The 23,214-nt window shown below is 43.0% G+C and overlaps 1 protein-coding gene across 4 annotated transcripts in view; it reads right to left on the bottom strand.

Annotated features, from left to right (window-relative positions):
* The window catches only part of TP63 (tumor protein p63), a 168,299-nt gene that overhangs the window by 116,735 nt on the left and 28,350 nt on the right, over nucleotides 1–23,214 (bottom strand). For all 4 annotated transcript variants that reach the window (XM_033959374.1, XM_033959373.1, XM_033959375.1 and 1 more), the window contains exon 2: nucleotides 6,885–7,139. In XM_033959374.1, the coding sequence (XP_033815265.1) occupies nucleotides 6,885–7,139 (255 nt within the window). The remainder of the gene's footprint in view (nucleotides 1–6,884; nucleotides 7,140–23,214) is intronic.

The raw sequence follows: 23,214 nt of genomic DNA on the forward strand, positions 1-23,214 counted from the left end.
TTTCCTCATCTTCTTGTCACTCTCTTCCTTTCATCCACTGTCTACCCTCGTTGTACCCCTTCTATAGGGCATCTTCTTTCCTTCTATTCCCCTTCAAGAAACTTTATGCCTCCCCCTTCCATCTCTCCCTTCACCCTCATTGGTCTGGCATCCATCTCCTTCCTCGCCCCCAAGCCCTGGCATCTATCCCTCCCCCTCCATGGTCTGGTATCTCCTTTCCTTTCCCTCTTTCCCATGGACTTGACATCTCTGGTTCCTTTCCCTTGTCTTCCTTCTCCCTCCTTCCCTCTGTCTCCCCGATTGGGTGCTACAGCAGCAGCATTTCTCTCTCCCACCTTCCCTTCCCTGTGTAGCAGCAGCTGCATTTCTCTCCCTCCCTCCCTTCCCTGTGTAGCAGCAACATTTCTCTTCTCTGTCTTGTGCAGCAACAGCGTTTCTGGCCGGTTCCTTGCTGCAGCCGGTTTTCCATTCAAAGCCGTGGGCGTTGATACCTCACACGATCCGCGGCTGCGTCAGAAGCCTTCTCTCTGACATTGTGACGTCAGAGGAAATGCTTCCGATGCAGCCGCGGATCACGCAAGGAGCCGACGGCTGCGTTTATGAGCGGAAAAACTGCTGCAGGGGCCGGCCAGAAACTAAACACCCGCTGGAGGGAGCACAAGCTGGGCCACGGACACCCCTGATATGAAGTTTACTGTCGCTGCTGCTGGTTAAGAAAAAGCAGCAGCGGCAGAATAGGGAGGGTGGCCGGCTGTGCACCCCCTTGGAGCGTGCACCCAGGGCGGACCACCCCGCCACCCCCTTCCCCCCTTGGTACGCCACTGGACATAAATCAAATTAGCCAGCTAGATTTAAGTAAAAATTCTGTTGCTGCCTTGTTGGCAAGCTTGCTTGCAGCTGAAATTTAGTTTAAATCTAGCCTGATATAGTATAGGGGTCCTTTTACTAAGGCGCGTTAACCATAGAATATAACGGGCACTTAGCATTTAGCGTGCGCTAATGTATATCATGCACTATATCAGTTAGCACGCCTGCTTATTGAAACATCCCCTCAAATTACTATTTTACAAGTAAACCCACCCTCCAAAATGGTCCAAAGAAATCTACCATGATTTAATAATCTTTACTTCTAGTACAAAGTTGTAGTGGCCATGTTTCCTCATTCAGCACAAAAATTCTACCAGAAGCCTTGGAGACCATCAAAGTCTCTTCTCCCTACTTCAGTGTACATGTATGCCCAAGCATACAACAACATGGCAAAACCATAAAAGCAGTAAAACAGTGTACACGAAATACATGAAAACAAAATGGGGTTTGGGAGGTATTGTACACTTCTAAGCTGTTAACTATATAATATATATGTATAACCTGTAACCTGGGGACAACGAAATAGAAAGCAAATTAAATAAATAAATGAATAATTCTGGCGCTGAGCGTGATATTTATAGTTTATTATTTACATTCCACCTCTGAACACGGCGGATTACAACCATACATATACAATTAAAATTAATAACAGAAAAACAAAACCAGAAAAAGACATATCAAAAACATCAAAATATCAGTTCATACCTCATTTTACAAAACAAGTGATGTTTTAGCAACTTTCTAAACTTGTCTGATATATACTGGAAGCCTAGTTCACTCCACAGATCATACACATGAGAAAGTAAGAACCTAAGAATAGCCTTACTGGGTCAGACAATTGGTCTATCAAGCCCAGTAGCCCGTTCTCACGGTGGCCAATCCAGGTCACTAGTACCTGGCTAAAACACAAGGAGTAGCAACATTCCATTATCTCAGACTAAGCAAGATTCCAGAACCCCAAAGAATGCAACATTCCATACAGAATCCCACGGAATAGCAAGATTCCGGAATCTCAGAGAATAACAAGATTCTAGAATCCCAAAGAGTGGCAACATTTCATTCTACTGATCCAGTGCAAGCAGTGGCTTCCTCCATGACTTTCTCAATAACTGACTATGTACTTTTCCGCCATTAAATTTTCTAAATCTTTCTTAAAACCAGCTGTACTATCCACTCTTACTACAACCTCTGGCAATGTGTTCCAGAGCTTAACTATTCTCTGAGTAACAAAATATTTCCTCCTATTGGTTTTAAAAGTATTTCCCTGTATCTTCATCGAGTGTCCCCTAGTCTTTGTAATTTTTGACGGAGTGAAAAATCAATCCACTTGTACCCGTTCTGCTCCACTCAGGATTTTGTAGACTCCAATCCTATCTCCCCTCAGCCGTCTCTTTTCCAAGCTGAAGAGCTCTAACCATTTTAATACTAGTTTTCATAGCTTCTAAACATAATTTCTTATGAGTAGGACTAACCAAATCACAATGTGCAACAGAACTCAATGGTCAAGAGGGCACATAGGGCGTCACACAATCCTGTAAGTATCTTGGTGATAAGTGATGTATACTTAAGTAAGCCAACAGTAACGACTTGCACTTCACTTGATATTCCATAGTCAACCAATACCAGCATTATCCCTTTAGTGGGAAATTCTCTAAAGAACGCTAAAAATTAGGTGCCAGTAATCTGTTCTCTAAGATAGTAGCCGATAACGGCACCTAGATTCCATTATAGGATAGATTGTTAGTTGGCAAGTGTGACCAACTTTTAAGTGCTATTGGTTATGCCATGCAAAATGCAAGTATAAATGTTGGTTCCAAAAGGTTGACACTTAGATGAGCAACTTACAGTATTCTATAAGTTTTGTACATAAGTGTGTGAACCACCCAAGGCCCCCATTCCCCTCCCATGTGGCCCCTCCTCCTTGCAGGTACACATTAAAGAAACCTAGAAACCTGATGGCACATAAAGGCCAAATGGCCTATCTAGTCTGCCCATCCGCAGTAACCATTATCTCTTTCTCTCCCCGATAAAGGCCAATTTCAGGTGTAACTATCATTTACCCCCATTTTTCTGCTTAGCATCTGCTTCAGCAATAAAAGCTACACGTTCAATTGGTGCCTAATGAGGGAACACTCTAGAGCAGTGGAAAGTTTAGGACTTCGATAATCAGTGAGTTAAGAATTTATACGTTGATCGCCCACCAACAAAAATACAAGGCAAATCAAAAATTAAAGGCAATTGCTAAATTGCGCGATAACCAGAACCGAGCTAGCGAAACACAACATATGTACTCGTCCATATACAGTACAGCGCTTAGCCTTTAGTCCTTTAGCAGCCATGAAGTCAGAAACATGGGCGCTCCTTTTTAAGATTGCACCATTGAAGAACAACGTGAAGTAGTGTGCTCTCTTTGGGCAGAGAGAGTAAAACCGGTGAAAATTCACCATCGGATATTGACTCAGTATGGACATAACACTATGAATCAACGAAAGGTTTATGAGTGGGTAAAAAGAGTTAAAGCGAGACGAACAGGTGTAACCAACAAAAGGCATTCGCGTACACAAGAGCACATCGGATACAAGAACTTTTCACAGACCAGATGGTGTTTTCCAAATTTACATACTTTATGTACATAATGTGATCTAGCAATTTATTAATTGCCCTTGAGCTCCCTGAAAAGTTCTTGAATCCGATCAGAACATGGGGCAGTGGTTATATCCACTGTTCCCTCTCAGTTGAGCGGGAGTAGGGTTACCAGACATCAAGGAAAACCCGGACATGTCCTCTTTTTAGAGGACTGTCCGGGCTCCCGGATGGACTTTCCAAAACCCGGCATTTGTCTGGAAAGCCCCGATGAACTCTGGCTGCATCTGCAGGGCCTCTGAGCATGTGTGTCACACACATCCGCACATGCTCCAGGCACTCCAGATGTGGCTGGAGCTCATCTGGAAGAAGAGAGGAGACTTTGGAGGGGTGGGGGGGTGGAACAGGGCGGGGCTGGAGGCAGAATGGGGTTAGACTGGAGGCGGAACGAGGTGGGGTTGAGAAAAATATGGTAACCCTAAGTGGGAGTCCTCCAACAACATTGCTGCCAGGAGGTGGTGCTGCTTCAGTTTTGTGTTTTCAATCACTAGAGACAGATGTTCTCTGGATTCCTGCAGAGCTCAGCTGCCTTTCACTATTGACAATATGATAGTGAGACACCACACCCCAAGATATCTGACATAAGGGGTGGTTTCAGAGGATATGTGATGGTCAAATGGTTAGTGTGATTCAGACAAGGCCTGGGGCATGATTTCGATACTTTTGCCACTTCATCACTCTGAGCCCCAACTGAAAGCAAGACATTCGTCTACATGGAAACAGAGATACCGGTGCGCTGCAAGACCAGGCATGATCTGTGGTACTGCTGTAGGAAAAGAAATGGACAACTCTTGTTTATTGGCCTCTATAATTTATGTTTCTATGTAAACTCCAAATTCTTGATCATCCTGACCTACTGTTAGGCTTTGTTTTCCCAGGGCTGTCAGACAACACTGTTCTACTTGCAGCTGGTTTTACTGGTGGCACAGCCGATTGCCACACATGTTGCAGAATAAGGAAACCTGTCTGGCTGTAGATAAATGTCCCTTGAGCAGAGAACAATCCCAGGTCTTGAAGGTGGGAGGGAGTTTGTGGACTCTTCATGTGGGAATTGGGAAAGAGCAACTATCCCACATGATTTGAAATCCATCTGACTATATGTTCAGCTTAATTTCGGGGATCTCACTTCTCAGTCACACTAATTATACACAATGTTTTCTTTCAATAAAATCTATTCTTTAAAACGGTCCCTACTTAGTCCTTGGCATTATACAGTTTGCACCTCTGCCAAGGAGTGAAGGTGTTTCTTTAAAAGTTTAAACTAAGGAATAATATTTGGAGCAACAGCAGTTCATGGTAATTTCTCACAATGAATTAAGACTGGACAATGTCCATCACAATAATATGCAACAAACTGACCTATAATGTGTACGTTCTGAGAGTTCTATTGATTGTATCCGTTATGGGATATTAACCTTGATCTTCTAAAGATCTGATCCTGAAATCTGTCTTCCAAAATCGAATGACTTAGGCCCTTTATCTTTGGTACAAGATATTTGCAATAAGATGCCTGGGATAAGCATGAAGCTCATTTTAAATGTCACTATTAATTATTTCTATAGCGTAACCAGACGCACGCAGCGCTGCACAGAGGCTGTTTCAGAAGCCAGACTATTATGTACTGCTATGTGAAAGACCCAGGGTTCATTTCCAGCCCTGGATTTTGCTCCCAGGAATGTTGTGGTCATCTCACACTGATGACCTCTAATGGCCAGACTCTGGATGCATGCAAACTAGATTCTGGAAGGAGCAAGGACTGTGACCACGGGAGGAGTGGAGTGGGCACGTCCATTCAAGTACCTTGAGGACTTGAGGTGGGCATCCACGTTCCATTATAGAGGAATAGTATAACCCAACATCAGGATAAATTCAGTAGGGTACAACTTAATTTACAGGATCCATACTCCATCTATGTAGACGACACACACCGCTGTGGCACTTAGGCACTCCGCTAGCATTTTCATGGGTAAGTATACACCTACATGCGTACTGTAAGGGCTAATATACTTATATATTATTTAAGCATGTGAGGAGTGCATAAAAGCAGGTTTCCAGATTATACAATTTCTCTTTCATGCTCTTGTTCCCTCCAGGGTCCAAGGCATTCACAGTGAAAACTCTGCATGGTGAACTGAAGATATGGGCTCCTGATAAGGGTGGAGTGAAAAGCAATTAAATTTTAATTTGACAGTAGAGCAGAAGAAACTCTTCCAGTTGGGTGAGTTTGAAAGCTGTTATTAGTGAAATTTACAGAGGGAAAAATTATGACAGGTATTAATCACAGCAGATGAGGTCACATCAGGAAATAAACCTATACGAGTTAGACATCGAGAACCTTGTGGCAGGCAACATAATGGAGTCAAGGGAACCGAGTTCATATTAATGAATCACAGAGAAAACAAAGTTGGGAAGGAGATCTGAGCAACCCTGAACAATAAAGATAAACTTTAGTCAGAAAGGGATGGAGGTCCATGTTATGTGGGATCAACTAAGGAACGTTTGCACCCAATGGAACTGGATGTAGGTAAGTGGGTCAGGATGGCCTCAGAAGATCATTAAAGTAAAACCTACTTGTTCGAAATTAAAATGAAACTGAAAAGTTCCCTCAATGAAAACGATTTACCCCTCTCCCCCCTTTTACTAAGCCACGGTAGAGGTTTCTATCGTGGCACGGCACCAGTGCTCATAGAATTCCCATGAGTGTCGGAGTATTTAGTGTCCAAGGCTGCGGTAGAAACCTCTACTGTGGCTTAGTAAAAGAAGGTCTTACTTTTTAAAATATTAAAATTGGATTTATCCACCAAAATCATCTTTTGCCTTTGGAGCACAAAGTCAATTCAATTATTTTAACTGGACCAATTACCTCATAATTCGCTCATGGTCAATTGGGATAACTCTTTATGGAAAGTATAACAGAGGCTCTGCTAGGATAGAAACTGTCATAAATCAATGACTTCATAAATCATATATTTCTATTATGCGATGTCATATTCCAGATTGAGTTTTCAGGGTTTCCTATATGAGTAAGCCTGAGATCTATTTGCATACAATGGAATCGGTGCATGCAAAGAGACCTCATGCAAATTCATTGGGGGAAATCCTGAAACCTGACTGGATTGTGGCCCTCAAGAACCAACATTGGACAATCCTGTCTTATTCATTAATATTTAGTGCCTTCAATTATTTAAACAAAGACAATGACAAAATGTTACCATCAATTATTTGGGATTTTTTTCCTGTTTTTCTTTGTTACTGTTCTTTTGTTGAAAATTTAATAAAATTTCAGGAGAAAAATAAATCTCAGAAACTGTTTCCCATTAATAAGTTCTTACATTCTACTCGTGGTTAAGACATATTTCGACACTTTGCCTTACCGTCCATGTTGCAGACTTTGCTGTGCTGGACTGTTGAAATGATACATCGAAGCTGTGAGGTCCGGGATAATCAGTGTTGGACGGGATGGCTGGCGAAGGGGAGAGGGCATCAAACGTAGAGCTTGGCTGGGCATAGGGCGAGGGTGCAGTGACACTGTTCTGAGCATGCTCAGTGTTGTATGGGCTGGTGGAAGACGAGCCATTTTGAATCTGCTGGTCCATACTGTTTAAGAGCCCCAAGTTTGTATACTGCGGCTATGGGAAAGTAAAAAAAAAAAAAAAGAAAAGAATTCAATGTTAACTTTGAATCCATAAGAAAACAACGATAAAATTTCCTAAGCTTGTGATTTCGAGTTCCTGTGTATGTTTCAAATGAAAGTTATAGTAACATAATATAACATAACCATATGCTTGAGTTCCGCGGTTAACAGAATAAAGATACTGGACATCCAAAGTGAATCACAATCCATTAGTTGAAACAATTTTCTGAAAGCCAGATAGGCCTTGCAAGTTAATATAAAATGACCAAGATGTTTATCCCTTATGCTAAAGAATCGTTTGTAAACACACCCCTTAACGGATGGAAAATCAAACTTCCGTGAACCCCGCATAGAGCGTTTCCTAAGAGTAAATTCAAAATGGTCGGGAAAATAGAGACCACGTAAAGACTTAAAGCATATGCAAGCCTCAACTGGCAACCAATGCGATTTCGGATACCACTTTGTCACCTGGTTGAATTTTTTCAGACTGAATGTCAAGCGAACGGCGGTATTTCGAAAGGCTCGCAACCGCTTGATGTTTTTCTTACAAATTGATAAATAGTACATGACAGAGTTATCAAAACTTCTGTTTCAATTTATTAACCCCCTCGTTTACTAAGTGCACGCTAAACGCTAATGCATCCATTGGATATAATGGACGTGTTAGCATTTAGCACGTGCTCAATCGGCTAGCACGCTTTAGTAAAAAGACCCCTAAGTCTCGATATACCACAATCAAGAAAAAATATCTTGGTTGTTTATATTAGATACAAAATATGGGGTCCTCGTGCTAATCTGTAAAAGTGTGTTTTCGTGTGGATCTGCCATTTTGCCACCTTGCATCTGTTCTTAACGTTGAAAATTTGGCATGGAGGGAACACCTACCGTCTGGCGCCTGTCCAGGGACAAGGAAACCCCTTAGTGTACTGAATGCAACCAACCTTGAGCTTCTACTGAAAAAAGTGTGAGCAAAAGCTAAACTTCCTTTCATTTTCCTTCCCCCAGCTCCTCTGCAATGGAATTTCTAACCGGCACTTTCCCTGCTGACCACATTGCCACCACCTTGCCAAATCACCGCGTAGTGATTCTCCCCTCAGGAAGTATAGTATTAAACGATCCAAGTACCCAGGTTTACTATGACAACTGAGAAAGCAAAGAAATGCAGTATTCAACGTTGCAAGAGGAAAACAGTCACGTGTCATTGTGCCAAACAGGGTTGATCTTCAAAGCATTTCACCAAATGGTAGATGTGTACAGGAGGTGCTTTAAAATGCAGCTGCAAGGCACGCCCTGTCTTATTCTTCTGTATGATGGGAATCCTCACGGGGAGATTAGCATATAATTTTCTATATAATGTGCAGAAAATCCAGAAGCCAAAGCAATAGAGCCTGTTTGAGCAGTACCCAAATAAGGGGAAAAAAAAAAGTCATCATATCAGAGACTCCATCTAAACAAGCCCAAGGTTTGAAATCACCAAAGGATATTCAGTCATTGGCTGGGACATAGCTCAGCTCATGCAGTCCCCTATTTATTAATACATAGCATGCAATAAGAGCATTATCATGTGTATTTGATGCATAGCCTATTTTGTGCAACGGGTTTTGCAGCAAACAACATGCAATAAGAGCATTATTATGTGTATTTGATGCATAGCCTATTTTGTGCAACGGGTTTTGCAGCAAACAACATGCAATAAGAGCATTATCATGTGTATTTGATGCATAGCCTATTTTGTGCAACGGGTTTTGCAGCAAACAACATGCAATAAGAGCATTATCATGTGTATTTGATGCATAGCCTATTTTGTGCAACGGGTTTTGCAGCAAACAACATGCAATAAGAGCATTATCATGAAGGAAGCTGTAGGAAGAGGGACCTTATTCACATTGTACTGTAGATCTGCAAATGAATCATTCCACTGCAGCCTGTAATATTTTCAAGAACTCAGTGATTATGCAGTAATTATGGATGTGAAATTCACAGGTGCTTTACTGCCTTGGAGGTTCATTTGCTCTTACTAAATGAGACCAACTCGACAACTGTCTTGCACAAGTCTGAGAAAGATTTGTCAGGCGAGTGAAGCTCGAGAAGCAGCTCTCAGGCCAAGCTTGCGTGACGCGGAGGGTCGTTTTCGAAAGGATGTCTAAGGATGCCCTGTTTTACAAAGGCGCGTAAAGCATTTTAGTGTGGATTTAGCATGTGCGAAATTGACGCGGGCGCTAATCGCTAACGTGTCCTTAGGATAACATGCACGCGTTAGCATTTAGCGCATGCTTAGCGATGGCTAATATTTAGCATATGCTAAAAAGCTTAGCGCGCCTTTGTAAAAGAGGGGGTAAGTCTGGCTTTGGACGTTTCTCGTACAGCGTAGTGGAGGTGGAGAAACGACCTTTTTCAAAACAGGCAAAACCAGTAGATGTTCAAAAAAGGGTTTCTTAAATCACTTACTTAGACGTCTTGGCCACCAGGACGTTCAACCTTAGAATGTCCAACTTTGTTCGCCATTTTTGACCATAAAAACATCCAAGTGCAAAACGTCCAAATCCAGACCATTTGGAAGTGGGAGGGGCCATCATTGTAATGGACTGGCCACATAGACATCCCAACAGAGCAGTGGGGCACCTTCACAGAAAGGGTACCATGTACATCTCAACATAACCTTCTCATAATCTATGGTGAGCCCTCCAAAACTTCTCCAAAACCTACAATACCCACCTGTCTATTACCCCAACAGCCCTTATGGCTGCAGGTGGCACCTACTTGGTAGAATTGTAGGGTTTTGGTGGCCTCACTCTTTCCACCATAAATGTAGTGGTTAGAGTGCTTAAGGTCCTGGGTCCTCCTCTCTATGGCTCACTAGCTCACCCACCAGGCTATTTAAGACACCTGTATCTGCTCTTCTTGTCTTTCCTAAAGCAGGTGCTGTTGTTCATTCACATCTTTGTGGAGTGGGAGGGAGTGGGTGGGGGTCATAACTTAATCTCTCCAGTGATCATCTGGTAAGTTTGGGTACCTTTTTGGCACTTTAAAACAGGGCTAACTCAGAACGTATAAGTTCCATCTAGGAAGTCTTGGGGAATGTTTGATTATTACCGCAAGATGTCCAAGTCTAAGCATGCCCAAAGCCTAGCCAGAACATGCCTCCAATACCCCCACCCCCTTTCGTTTTGGATGCACAACGGCTAGCACACCTTGCGAGACATCCAGAAAGACGGTTTACGGTTTCGAAAATCGGCACTTGGAAGTCCTGGCAATTAGGACGTCCAAGGGCCAACTTATGCCATTTTTGGGACATCTTTGTGTTTTGAAAATGCCCCTATAGACTCATAAATGGGAGTGGGCAATTTTCAAAGAGATCTTTGCAGCTAAAAAGCATTTTACTGGTGTAAAATGAGCTGTCTCAAAATTGTTCTCCCATAATATGGCTCAAAAATTGTGTGTTGTTCCAAGTTTAGCCACTTTAGGAGGAGTACCCGGGGGTAGGGAAAGTGGGCACATAGACGATATTTTCAAATCTACATATGAATATTTCAATTCTACCTGAGTAGAAAATGCACAGTAGTCCAAACCAGACCTGGAGCATTACTAACCCCCTCTTCTACAAAACCGCGCTAGCGTTTTTTAGCGCAGAGAGCCACGCTGAATGGCCCGAGCGTCAGGAGCAGCGCGGCCCATTCAGCGTGGCTCCCAGCGCTAGAAACTGCTAGCGCGGTTTTGTGGAAGGGAGGGTAAGCAACGAGTTCCGTACTAAAATTAAAGAAGCCTCAGTTTTGTTTTATTAATCTTTAAGAATTCTTTTAGGCTAAAATGAATCGTTACCATTCCAATCAATCCCGTTGGCATCTGTCTAAATGTTAGCACTAGCATACCAGTTATAAAGCGCATTCCCCAGATACATGCCATAGTCCTGTTCACTCTTTAAATAACTATTCATCTCTTTACACTTATCTTGATGGTGACATGAGCAGCTGTTCCTCCCACCCTTTGCCCCACCACCTTTAATGATCCTTCCCCCCTCCCTCCTTTAAATCTCTGTCCCTCATGGACAGGTACAGATTAGTACCGGTGAGAGAGTCAGAGGGCAATGTACAACCCAGCAGGCCTCAAGCTTTGCCACAGCCCATCTGAATGGTTGAAAGGATTGTGTGCTGAGATAAGGTTACAGCGTTCTAGCCAGTTATAGACTCTTCTGCAATAATCACAAATAAAAAAAACAGCTTTCGCGGGCAAGTTACAGGGCACAATTGTCTCTGTCACCCAGAGGAATGGAAGCTGAACTGAGCTGATATGCGCTCGTAACAAAATTCTTCTGCACAAAGAGAGACACCACTACCGTGTACATTACTTACAGACATACGCCTTGTCTTCTGAACAAAGAAATCAGCTTTCAGCATTATGTGAGGTCCATACTGCACTGCAAAGTGCAGGGCATGTTTTAAGTGAGTTTGTAGAGACTGGAGGAGCTCGCGGCCAGAGTCCAGAAATGCAGCGTCTGTACCATGCCTAGCCGAAGCCAGGCGGATGCCAGCACGCAGCGATTCATGCTGGACCTTGACAGGATTTCTTTGTTCTCAGTAACAGCCCCCACATTTTGGAACGCTCTTCCACGTTATCTTCGTCAGGAAACCTCTCTAGCGAAATCCAAATCTTTTTATTTAAAGGCGCGTACAGTATTATGTAACTGGCTAAATCAGAACATAACATTTACCTTATCATGTGTCTGAGATATCATTTCTATTAATCCAAAGTCCTCTTTCCTCATGCAATTACCCTTCACTTTCTTTCCTATCAAGATATTAAACTAAACGAAAACTTAGCTTTCTATACCGGGTCATCATCGAAAGAAGCTCGACACGGTTAACAACAATTAATAAAAATATAGCAAAATTGAAAAGAATTCATTTTAAAAATATTTTGCAACTAGGAAAGTTTTTAAAGATTTGCAGAAGACTTGGAAAGGGCTGGGACATCGCAAGGTTTTATACCGCTAATTACCGTCTGACTTATATTAATTTTGGGTCCAAAAAATGCATTAGGGCTTATTTTTGGAGATATCTTTTTTTTTCATGTACAACAATCATCTCTCCCTTCCTCTCCTCCACCCCAATTCTTCCTCTTTCCTTTCTCGCCCTCCCATCCCCCCTGTGCAGCAGAACCCCACCGACCCTCCCACCGTGAGACTGACATCCCTCCACTTCGAAGCCTCCGAAAACAGCAGTGGTGGCAGCGCTCTGAATGGGCTGATTCGCGGCCTTCCCTCTGCATCGATCTTAACTAGGGCTTATTTTTGGGGAAACAGGGTAATAATATTGGAGTTCATTCCTTTTTCTATTATGTCCCCATTTGGTAGCCTTTTATTTCTGTTGTATTATTATTATTGAGTTGGTTTTAATTATTTTATTTTTTCCTCCCGTTATCTTTTAACTTTTCACCGCTCAGACATTTATGCACGGTATATCAAGGCTACAATAAACATGAAACTTGAAACTTTTAGTCCCACAACTGTCTGCCAGCTTGAACTTCTTCTAGAGCAGTGGTCTCAAACTCGCAGCTGGGGGGGAGGGGGCACATGCGGCCCACCAGGTCCTATTTTGAGGCCCTCTATATGTTTATCATAATCACAAAAGTAAAATAAAACAGTTTATTGATCATATGTCTCTTTAGCTATAAATGACAATATTATTCTTAAGATTTAGCCAAAAGGAAAGATTTATAAACTATTAGCTGATGCCCCGGCGTTGCACGGGTATTTAATTATAGCAATAACACTGTAAATGGATTCAAATAAAGATACTTTATAGTGGTGAATGAAATTATTTTTTTACAGCTTAATAAAAAGTACAATATTCAAATTATAATGTGAAATATTTGACAAAATGAATACAATACAACTAACGCAAAACGTGATTATAAACAACAATTTTAGTTTCACCTCCTGGAGCAAGAACATATAAATTATTGGGTGAACCCACCCTTGAGCAAGCAACATAGAGTTGTGGGCCGCGAGACCCCCAGAACATATCACCCCAGGTAGTAAGGGAACTGCATACCAAGTTTCGTTCAAATCGGTCAAGCCGTTTTTGAATTACTGTGAGAATGGCAGCTTTTTACATATTTTCCATTGACATGAATGGGTGAAATCTGATTTTCTGTTTGTAGCTCCGCCCACATGTGCAGGTGGCCCGCGAGACCCCCAGAACATATCACCCCAGGTATTGAGGGATCTGCATACCAAGTTTCGTTCAAATCGGTCAAGCCGTTTTTGAATTACAGTGAGAATGGCAGCTTTTTACATTTTTTCCATTGACATGAATGGGTGAAATCTGATTATCTGTTTGTAGCTCCGCCCACGTGTGCAGGTGGGCCGCGAGACCCCCAGAACATATCACCCCAGGTAGTGAGGGATCTGCATACCAAGTTTCGTTCAAATCGGTCAAGCCGTTTTTGAATTACTGTGAGAATGGCAGCTTTTTACATTTTTTCCATTGACATGAATGGGTGAAATCTGATTTTCTGTTTGTAGCTCCGCCCACATGTGCAGGTGGCCCGCGAGACCCCCAGAACATATCACCCCAGGTAGTGAGGGATCTGCATACCAAGTTTCGTTCAAATCGGTCAAGCCGTTTTTGAATTACAGTGAGAATGGCAGCTTTTTACATTTTTTCCATTGACATGAATGGGTGAAATCTGATTTTCTGTTTGTAGCTCCGCCCACGTGTGCAGGTGGGCCGTGAGACCCCCAGAACATATCACCCCAGGTAGTGAGGGATCTGCATACCAAGTTTCGTTCAAATCGGTCAAGCCGTTTTTGAATTACTGTGAGAATGGCAGCTTTTTACATTTTTTCCATTGACATGAATGGGTGAAATCAGATTTTCTGTTTGTAGCTCCGCCCACGTGTGCAGGTGGGCCGCGAGACCCCCAGAACATATCATCCCAGGTAGTGAGGGATCTGCATACCAAGTTTCGTTCAAATCGGTCAAGCAGTTTTTGCGTGATCGCGGCACATACACACATACATACACACATACATACCTCCGATTTTATATATATAGATAAAGAGTTTTACCTCCTGCAAAATTGTCATTTCTTTAATAAGACATGAACTATTTGTTCTTAGGCCCTCCAAGTACCTACAATCCAAAATGTGGCCCTGCAAAAGGTTTGAGTTTGAGACCACTCTCTTGAAAAGAGAAGACTGAGAGGGGACATGATCGAAACATTCAAGATATTGAAGGGAATTGACTTAGTAGAGACAGAGAGACTGTTCACCTTCTCCAGGGTGAAGAGAACGAGAGGGCACTCGCTAAAGTTAGAAGGGAAAAGATTCCCTACAAATGCAAGGAAGTTCTTCTTCACCCAGAAAGTGGTAGAAACCTGGAATGCCCTTCCAGAGGCTGTTATAGGGGAAAACACCCTTCAGGGATTCAAGACAAGGTTGGATAAGTTCCTGCTGAACCAGAATGTACGCAGGTAAGGCTAATTAGAGCACTGGTCTTTGACCTAAGGGCCGCCGCGTGAGAGGACTGCTGGACCACTGGTCTGACCCAGCAGCAGCAATTCTTATGTTCTTAGAGCAATACTTAGATCACCGTCAGGACAATCTACAACTCATAAGGTTCTTACGATGTGCTCAGCAGTGAAGGAAGAAAGGAATCCAGATGGGTGGCGCCAAAGAAATATTAAAAATTATCAGACTACATTCTTAAGGTGGATATGGGCAGTGGCGTAGCAAGGGTGAGAGTTGCCAGAGTGGAGGTGCCTCTCCCCCACCCTCACCTCTGCCCTCCTCCCTCCCGCTCCTTCCCCGATCCCCCTGCCTTGCAAGTGCCCCCTTTCCCCGCTCCTCTAGTTGTTCACCGCCGCGAGTAACAACTTCAACGTGCTCCTCATGATCTCGGCGGCTCTCCCTCTGACATAGCTTCCTATGCATGGCACCCGGAAGTGATGTCAGCGGGAGAGATGACGCAGTCACGAGGAACACGTTGAGGTTGCTGCTTGCGGCAGTGAAAAACTAGGGGTACGGGGAAGGAAAGGGGGGTGCGTGCGTGATGAGGGGAGGAGGGGGCAGAGATGAGGAGGGATGCCGGTGCTCCCACCATGGCACCCGGGGTGGACCAACCCACCCCTCGCTTCCCTCCCTTACAACGCCACTGGATATGGGTTTTGCCAATTTGACTGCTAGGTTGCTAAGGCTTTGGGGTCCTTTTACTAAGGTGCGTTAATCAATTTAGCACATGCTAACAATTAGCATATGCTAAGGCGCCCATAGAATATAATGGGCACCTTAGCATTTAGCGGGCACTAAATCAGTTAGTGTGCGTTAAATCGGTTTACGTGCCTAAGTAAAAGGACCCCTTTTGTTAGCGAAGCAGAGGCTAAGACGATGAATTTGCACAAATGATAGAACATCATAGTCTAAACTGGAATGCTAGGCAACGAGTTGGCAGGAAGGCGGCAGAAGCAATTTTACTGGGAATAGTAGACAACGCACTGGGTCCCAGATGATCAGTAGTACGAAACCAGGGTGAAAACAAGGAGCCAAAATCTCAGAATTAATGTGTCAAAATTGTAAAAAGAAGTATCCAATTACAAAACCAAGTCATTCGTGATTGAGAAGAAGGATAAATTCTTAGACCGAGCTCCACGGGGCTTATTCTACCCAAGGGCTGCTGGTTTCTAGGAGGGAGATTGGGTCACACCCTGAGCTACTCTGCTGTGCCAAGCCTTATGCCATAAAAATTTGCAACCCTAAGGCAATACAGGATTTACCTACATTTTAGGACAATGGGGGAAAAGTTCCCATGGAAGAGAAACTGCCATAGGCTATACTTGCCTTGAGCTGGGACAACTAGACAAGTCATAAATTCATTAAATTAATCAATACATAGGCATTCTACATTGTCATATAACTTGGACTTTATTTGTCGATATTAACATGCACTCTTAACATAAGAACATAAGAACATAAGCAATGCCTCCGCTGGGTCAGACCCATCAGTCCGCTCACGCGGCGGCCCAACAGGTCCAGGACCTGTGCAGTAATCCTCTATTTATACCCCTCTATCCCCTTTTCCAGCAGGAAATTGTCCAATCCTTTCTTAAACCCCTGTACTGTACTCTGCCCTATTACTCCCTCTGGAAGCGCATTCCAGGTGTCCACCACTCGTTGGGTAAAGAAGAACTTCCTAGCATTCGTTTTAAATCTGTCCCCTTTCAACTTTTCCAAGTGTCCTCTTGTTCTTTTATTTTTCGAAAGTTTGAAGAATCTGTCCTTCTCTACTCTCTCTATGCCCTTCATGATCTTATAAGTCTCTATCATATCCCCTCTAAGTCTCCTCTTCTCCAGGGAAAAGAGACCCAGTTTCTCCAATCTCTCAGCGTATGAGAGGTTTTCCATCCCTTTTATCAAGCGTGTCGCTCTCCTCTGAACCCTCTCGAGTAACGCCATATCCTTCCTAAGGTACGGAGACCAATATTGGACGCAGTATTCCAGATGCGGGCGCACCATCGCCCGATACAATGGCAGGATAACTTCTTTTGTTCTGGTTGTAATACCCTTCTTGATTATGCCTAGCATTCTATTTGCTTTCTTAGCGGCTGTTGCGCACTGTGCCGTCGGCTTCATTGTCATGTCCACCATTACCCCCAAGTCCCTTTCTTGGTTGCTCTCATTCAATAATATCCCTCCCATCGTATAGTTGTACCTCGGGTTTCTGTTTCCAACATGCAATACTTTACATTTCTCAACGTTGAACTTCATCTGCCATCTCGCCGCCCATTCCCCCAATTTGTTCAAGTCCCTTTGCAATTCTTCGCATTCCTCTTTAGTCCCAGCTCCACTAAATAGTTTTGTATCGTCCGCAAATTTTATTATCTCACACTTCGTGCCTGTTTCTAGATCATTTATGAATATATTAAATAGCAGCGGCCCGAGCACTGAGCCCTGCGAAAAGAGTAGGCCCTATCCCTCGGAATCTGTTAGGTCACCCAAATATGGGCGTGAAACCCAGATCCGCGCATAAACTAATTAGTCAATTAGATGATAACAATCAATTATTGGAGTTAGCAAACGCTTAATTGCAGCCATTATGTGGATCTGCCCTGCACCCTATTCTATTGCACCTAAATTTCACAGCGTGCGTCTCTAAAAGGGGGGCATGGCTGGGTCAGGGGTGAGGGGCGTTCCCAAAAATTAGAATACCAGCACTTGGATACCTGCCTTTGGCCCAAAGTTAGGCACAAAGGCCTGGGTTCTCTAAACAGCGCCATTGTTGGTGGCCACTTTTAAGGCAATCACGCGATGGCGCCATGTAGAGAGCTGCGTCTCTGGCAAAGGTAGGTGCTGGAAATGTAGACCAAGGTTTTCAAGGCCTACGTTTCTGGCACCTACCTTTGACGTGAATTGTGCCTAATACCACTTCCGGCATTAGTCACACCTACAGTGCCATTAGGTATCTCCAGAGGGGTAATTCCAGTGCTGTTTGTTTAAGCACCTGTAGGTGCCTTGAAATTTCATTTAAGTACCATTTGAAATGGCATTTGCCTCATAACTTAGGCACTGGTAGGATACCTACTGTCATTTAAGTTAAGGCACCGTTTATAGAATTTCCTCCAAAATGTTCTGTATGGAGCACCCTTTATAGAACACTGGCTTATGTGGATCATCCCAGCTCTTAACTGGAGGCGCTATTTATTGAATCTAGCCCTAACGCCTTCTCTTTTCTCAATAGTTCTCCCATTTGAATCACTGCTCACGTGCAATTTACTGAATATTCACAAATAGTGTACACTCTCCTTCAAAGGATTACACACTGAACAAATGGCCAAACAAAAATTAATAAAACGAACATTCCCAACCGTGTCGAGCTCCATTCTCATGGAGATGATGCGGTATATAAACTTAAGGTTTAGATTAGATTAGATTAGATATAATAAACTAAATCCTCAGCCCAGATGGGTTTTAGTGGTCATAGTTACAGAACTAAGAATGTCTTTAAAAGGTTGTTATCTAATTCAATAAAACCATGAAGAACGGTGATGGAACTCAAAAAAGCATGAAATAAAAATAGAGGATCTCTAATTAGAAAATGAAGGATGTAATTTAAAGAACTAAGGTCGGTACTGGACAGACTTGCGCGGTCATTGGGCGTCATTGGGAACTCCACTAACTTGGAACATGAGAATGTTACTGGACAGACTTTACGGTAGATATCCTGCAAAGAACGGCTGGAGTGAGCTTGGACGGCAACTTCAGCATTTGGAACTTAGCACAATACCAGACTTTACAGTCTACAGCCCAGAAATATCAAAGAAGAGACAAGTTAATCTAATCATGTATTTTTTAATGGGTATAACTTATGGGCAGACTGGATGGTCTTTATCTGCCGTCATTTGCTATGTTACTATGTAATTTGTGTTTATAACCCAATGTATTCCCAGTTGGTTTAGTGTACAACTATTGGCTATGCACTTGCAGTCAATGCAGAGAGAATTTGAATACAAGTCTTCTTTGAGGCTCCCCTAGATTTGGAAGCAAACATTTTATGAGTACTGTCATTAGGTCCCAACTCCTAGTCTAAGCACTAGTCCTAAGCATTCGCAACTAGTACAACATTATATACTTAGCGGGCTTAAGCAAACACTTCCAGAGACTAAGCATCATTCAAAACACCGCAGTCAGGCTAATCTTCAACCTGAAAAAATTTGACCACTTAACCTCGTTCTATCAGAAATTGTACTGGCTGACACTGGAGGGACGAGTACTCTTCATATTTGGCTGCTTCTTCTATAAAGCATTACACGGCTTACTTGACCTACTCATCAACAGTCATTTTTCTCCTTCCCCTCAATCAAAGGATGCTCTCAGAAAAGATTCAGCAGCAGACTCCTATCATACTAAGCCCCCTCCAGAGACCCAAAATTGAACAAACCGGTCAAAGCATCAGCCTCCTACATGCATTTCAGAAGGCTCCTAAAAGCACACCAATCCTCCAAATTCTTCAGTCCTTCTTAAAGAGACTTTAGAGATGTAGCCCCAACTACCAGCCAATCTTGCCAAGTCTTGGTATAGATCACCGACACTGGTCGTCTCTTCTACAAATCACTGTTCAGCCTATTGCCCTACTCTTCCTCCTCACCAACCCTAATTGTTAGCCTTTGTAAACCTGTTAACTACAGTTCCCTCTTATGTTGTAGCTCACTGACTTTGGTCCGCTTTTCCTCTTTTGTAAACTGCATAGAACCGCAAGGCTTATGCGATATATAAATAAAAACCTATGTTATGTTATTAGCTGCTTTTACTATATTTGAAGCAGTTCAGCCTTTTCCTTCATGCGCAGTTCCTTAGTCTCAATCTCACAGGGACACAGATGCTTGAAAATTGACTGACACTGCAAAGGAAAATGAAGTCTCGAAACGACACATTGAACGTTTTTCTTTCACTTGTAGATTCTGGCTGGTGCATCCTGCTGTAATACCACATTTTTTAACTCCTCGGCTCTTATATATCCTTTTAAGCATTTGAAACCAGCTGTGTTGGGTGCTCAAACCCCTGGTTTTCATTCCACTGCACTTCTGGACCTTTGGAAAATCAGCAGCAGATGACTACTTGGGTTGCTTATTATGGCCAAGCAGAAAAAGGAAACGTCAACAGATCAGAGAGATAAGTTCAGAATCCAAATATGATGATAAGTATGTAAATCGCTTTACCAGTTAAAACTGCGTGTAGGAGCGATGAGTGCCAGCCATCCTGAGGGAAACTTCGGAGGGAACCAGCTTCCAAATGGTTCAATTAGTCTTTGGCCCCAATCCCCAGGTTGGATGACCGATTTGCACGTCAGGACCACTACAGACCTCCACCAGCGTTTCCTCTGGTTTCACCCTGCCCAGGAACATACTTTGTATTTTAAAATACATACATGCATGCATGTACAGAATATGTGCACATATTAATAGCCGCCTTGGCTCAAGGATAAATTTGTGCATGTATATTTCAGCAGAAAGATATATATTTTAAATTACTGCAAATTAGATGGCGTAAAGTTACTTGTTAATTATGCTCCAATAATGGTACGGAAGTACAGTGATTTGATTAACGGGAAAGAACATTTCCTACAGCTCAGATGGTTCATTGCTACATCTTTTGAAGGCTTGTCTTGAATGAACAAAGCATGAAGGGCTATCAGTGTCTTCCCAGTTACAACATCAGTCGGTGATGCTATGCTGATTCTGCCCTCACCCGTAGACTAGGAAACCCATTCCCATGCAATGGGAAAGTACCTGAAGAAAGAGTTGTTAGGATGGGAGGACATAAGAGAAGTGGAAAGACAGTGGTCTAAGCTGAAAGGAGTGATAAAAATGGCTACGGACCTTTATGTGAAGAAAATCAATAAAAACAAGAGAAAAAGGAAGCCGATATGGTTCTCCAACCTAGTGGCTGAGAAAATAAAGGCGAAAGAGTTGGCGTTCATGAAATATAAAAAAACCCAAGAAGAGGAGAGCAGAAAGGACTACAGGGTGAAACTGAAAGAAGCCAAGAGAGAGATATGTTTGGCGAAGACACAGGCGGAAGAGCAAATGGCTAAAAATGTAAAAAAGGGACATAAAAATTTTTCAGATATATTAGTGAAAGGAGGAAGATAAAAAATGGAATTGCTAGGCTAAAAGATGCTGGGAACAAATATGTGCAGAGTGATGAGGAGAAAGCAAATGTGCTAAACAAATACTTCTGTTCTGTGTTCACAGAAGAAAATCCTGGAGAAGGACCGAGATTGTCTGGCAAAGTTACACGAGAAAATGGAGTAGATTCTGCGCCGTTCACGGAGGAGGGTGTTTATGAGCAACTTGAAAAACTGAAGGTGGACAAAGCGATGGGACCAGACGGGATCCATCCCAGGATACTAAGGGAGCTCAGAGAGGTTCTGGCGAGTCCTATTAAAGACTTGTTCAACAAATCTCTGGAGACGGGAGTGATTCCTGGGGATTGGAGGAGAGCGGATATGGTCCCTATTCATAAAAGTGGTCACAGGGATGAAGCAGGAAACTACAGGCCGGTGAGCCTCACTTCAGTTGTTGGAAAAATAATGGAAGTGTTGCTGAAAGAAAGGATAGTGTATTTCCTTGAATCTAATGGGTTACAGGATCCGAGGCAACATGGCTTTACAAAAGGTAAATCGTGCCAAACGAACCTGATTGAATTTTTTGATTGGGTAACCAGAGAGCTGGATCGAGGACATATGCTAGATGTAATTTACTTGGATTTCAGCAAAGCCTTTGATACAGTTCCTCATAGGAGGCTGTTGAACAAACTTGAAGGGCTGAAGTTAGGACCCAAAGTGGTGAACTGGGTCAGAAACTGGCTGTCGGACAGACGCCAGAGGGTGGTGGTTAATGGAAGTCGCTCGAAGGAAGGAAAGGTGACTAGTGGAGTCCCTCAGGGTTCGGTGCTGGGGCCAATCCTGTTCAATATGTATGTAAGTGACATTGCTGAAGGGTTAGAAGGAAAAGTGTGCCTTTTTGCAGATGATACCAAGATTTGTAACAGAGTAGACACCGAAGAGGGAGTGGAGAATATGAAAAAGGATCTGCAAAAGTTAGAGGAATGGTCTAATGCCTGGCAACTAAAATTCAATGCAAAGAAATGCAGAGTAATGCATTTGGGGATTAATAATAGGAAGGAACCGTATATGCTGGGAGGAGAGAAGCTGATATGCACGGACGGGGAGAGGGACCTTGGGGTGATAATGTCCGAAGATCTAAAGGCAAAAAAACAGTGTGACAAGGCAGTGGCTGCTGCCAGAAGGATTCTGGGCTGTATAAAGAGAGGCGTAGTCAGTAGAAGGAAGAAGGTGTTGATGCCCCTGTACAGGTCATTGGTGAGGCCCCACTTGGAGTATTGTGTTCAGTTTTGGAGACCGTATCTGGCGAAAGACGTAAGAAGACTTGAGGCGGTCCAGAGGAGGGCGACGAAAATGATAGGAGGCTTGCGCCAGAAGACGTATGAGGAGAGACTGGAAGCCCTGAATATATATACCCTAGCGGAAAGGAGAGACAGGGGAGATATGATTCAGACGTTCAAATACTTAAAGGGTATTAACGTAGAACAAAATCTTTTCCTGAGAAAGGAAAATGGTAAAACCAGAGGACATAATTTGAGGTTGAGGGGTGGTAGATTCAGGGGCAATGTTAGGAAATTCTACTTTACGGAGAGGGTGGTGGATGCCTGGAATGCGCTCCCGAGAGAGGTGGTGGAGAGTAAAACTGTGACTGAGTTCAAAGAAGCGTGGGATGAACACAGAAGATTTAGAATCAGAAAATAATATTAAATATTGAACTAAGGCCAGTTACTGGGCAGACTTGCACGGTCTGTGTCTGTGTATGGCCGTTTGGTGGAGGATGGGCAGGGGAGGGCTTCAATGGCTGGGGAGGGCTTCAATGGCTGGGAGGGTGTAGATGAGCAGAGATTTCGGCAGTTGGAACCCAAGCATAGTACCGGGTAAAGCTTTGGATTCTTGCCCAGAAATAGCTAAGAAGAAAAAAAAAAAAAAAATTTAAATTGAATCAGGTTGGGCAGACTGGATGGACCATTCGGGTCTTTATCTGCCGTCATCTACTATGTTACTATGTTACTTTCCGGCATATGTAGGGCAATCAAATATCCAGCATAATAACCCTGAAACATATTGGGCTTGAAGATGATAAAAAAAAAACCATGATGCAGTGTCTTAAAACTGTTGCCTTAAGTATTAGGTGTAATCCACCGAGATTAATGGTAGTAAATTTGTTGTATAATAACATTAAAGGAAATACTGGCCGGAAATTAAACTATCATCTAGTCAAATGGTCATTGAAGCTGACCTGCTCAGCATCCATTAAAGGTAGCTATGGAAACACAGAAGCCTCAATATTATGAACAAGAAAGCGATTATCCTTATTTTTGGAAAGGCAAGATATGTTCCTATTTGCACTTACAAAACTAGCATCCTTACGCAGCCCTGATGGCTTGCAAATATAATGCACAAATTCATCCTTGAGCCAAGGCGGCTATTAATATGTGCACATATTCTGTA

The sequence above is a fragment of the Geotrypetes seraphini genome, chromosome 9, assembly GCF_902459505.1.
Source record: "Geotrypetes seraphini chromosome 9, aGeoSer1.1, whole genome shotgun sequence".
NCBI classification, from domain to species: domain Eukaryota; kingdom Metazoa; phylum Chordata; class Amphibia; order Gymnophiona; family Dermophiidae; genus Geotrypetes; species Geotrypetes seraphini.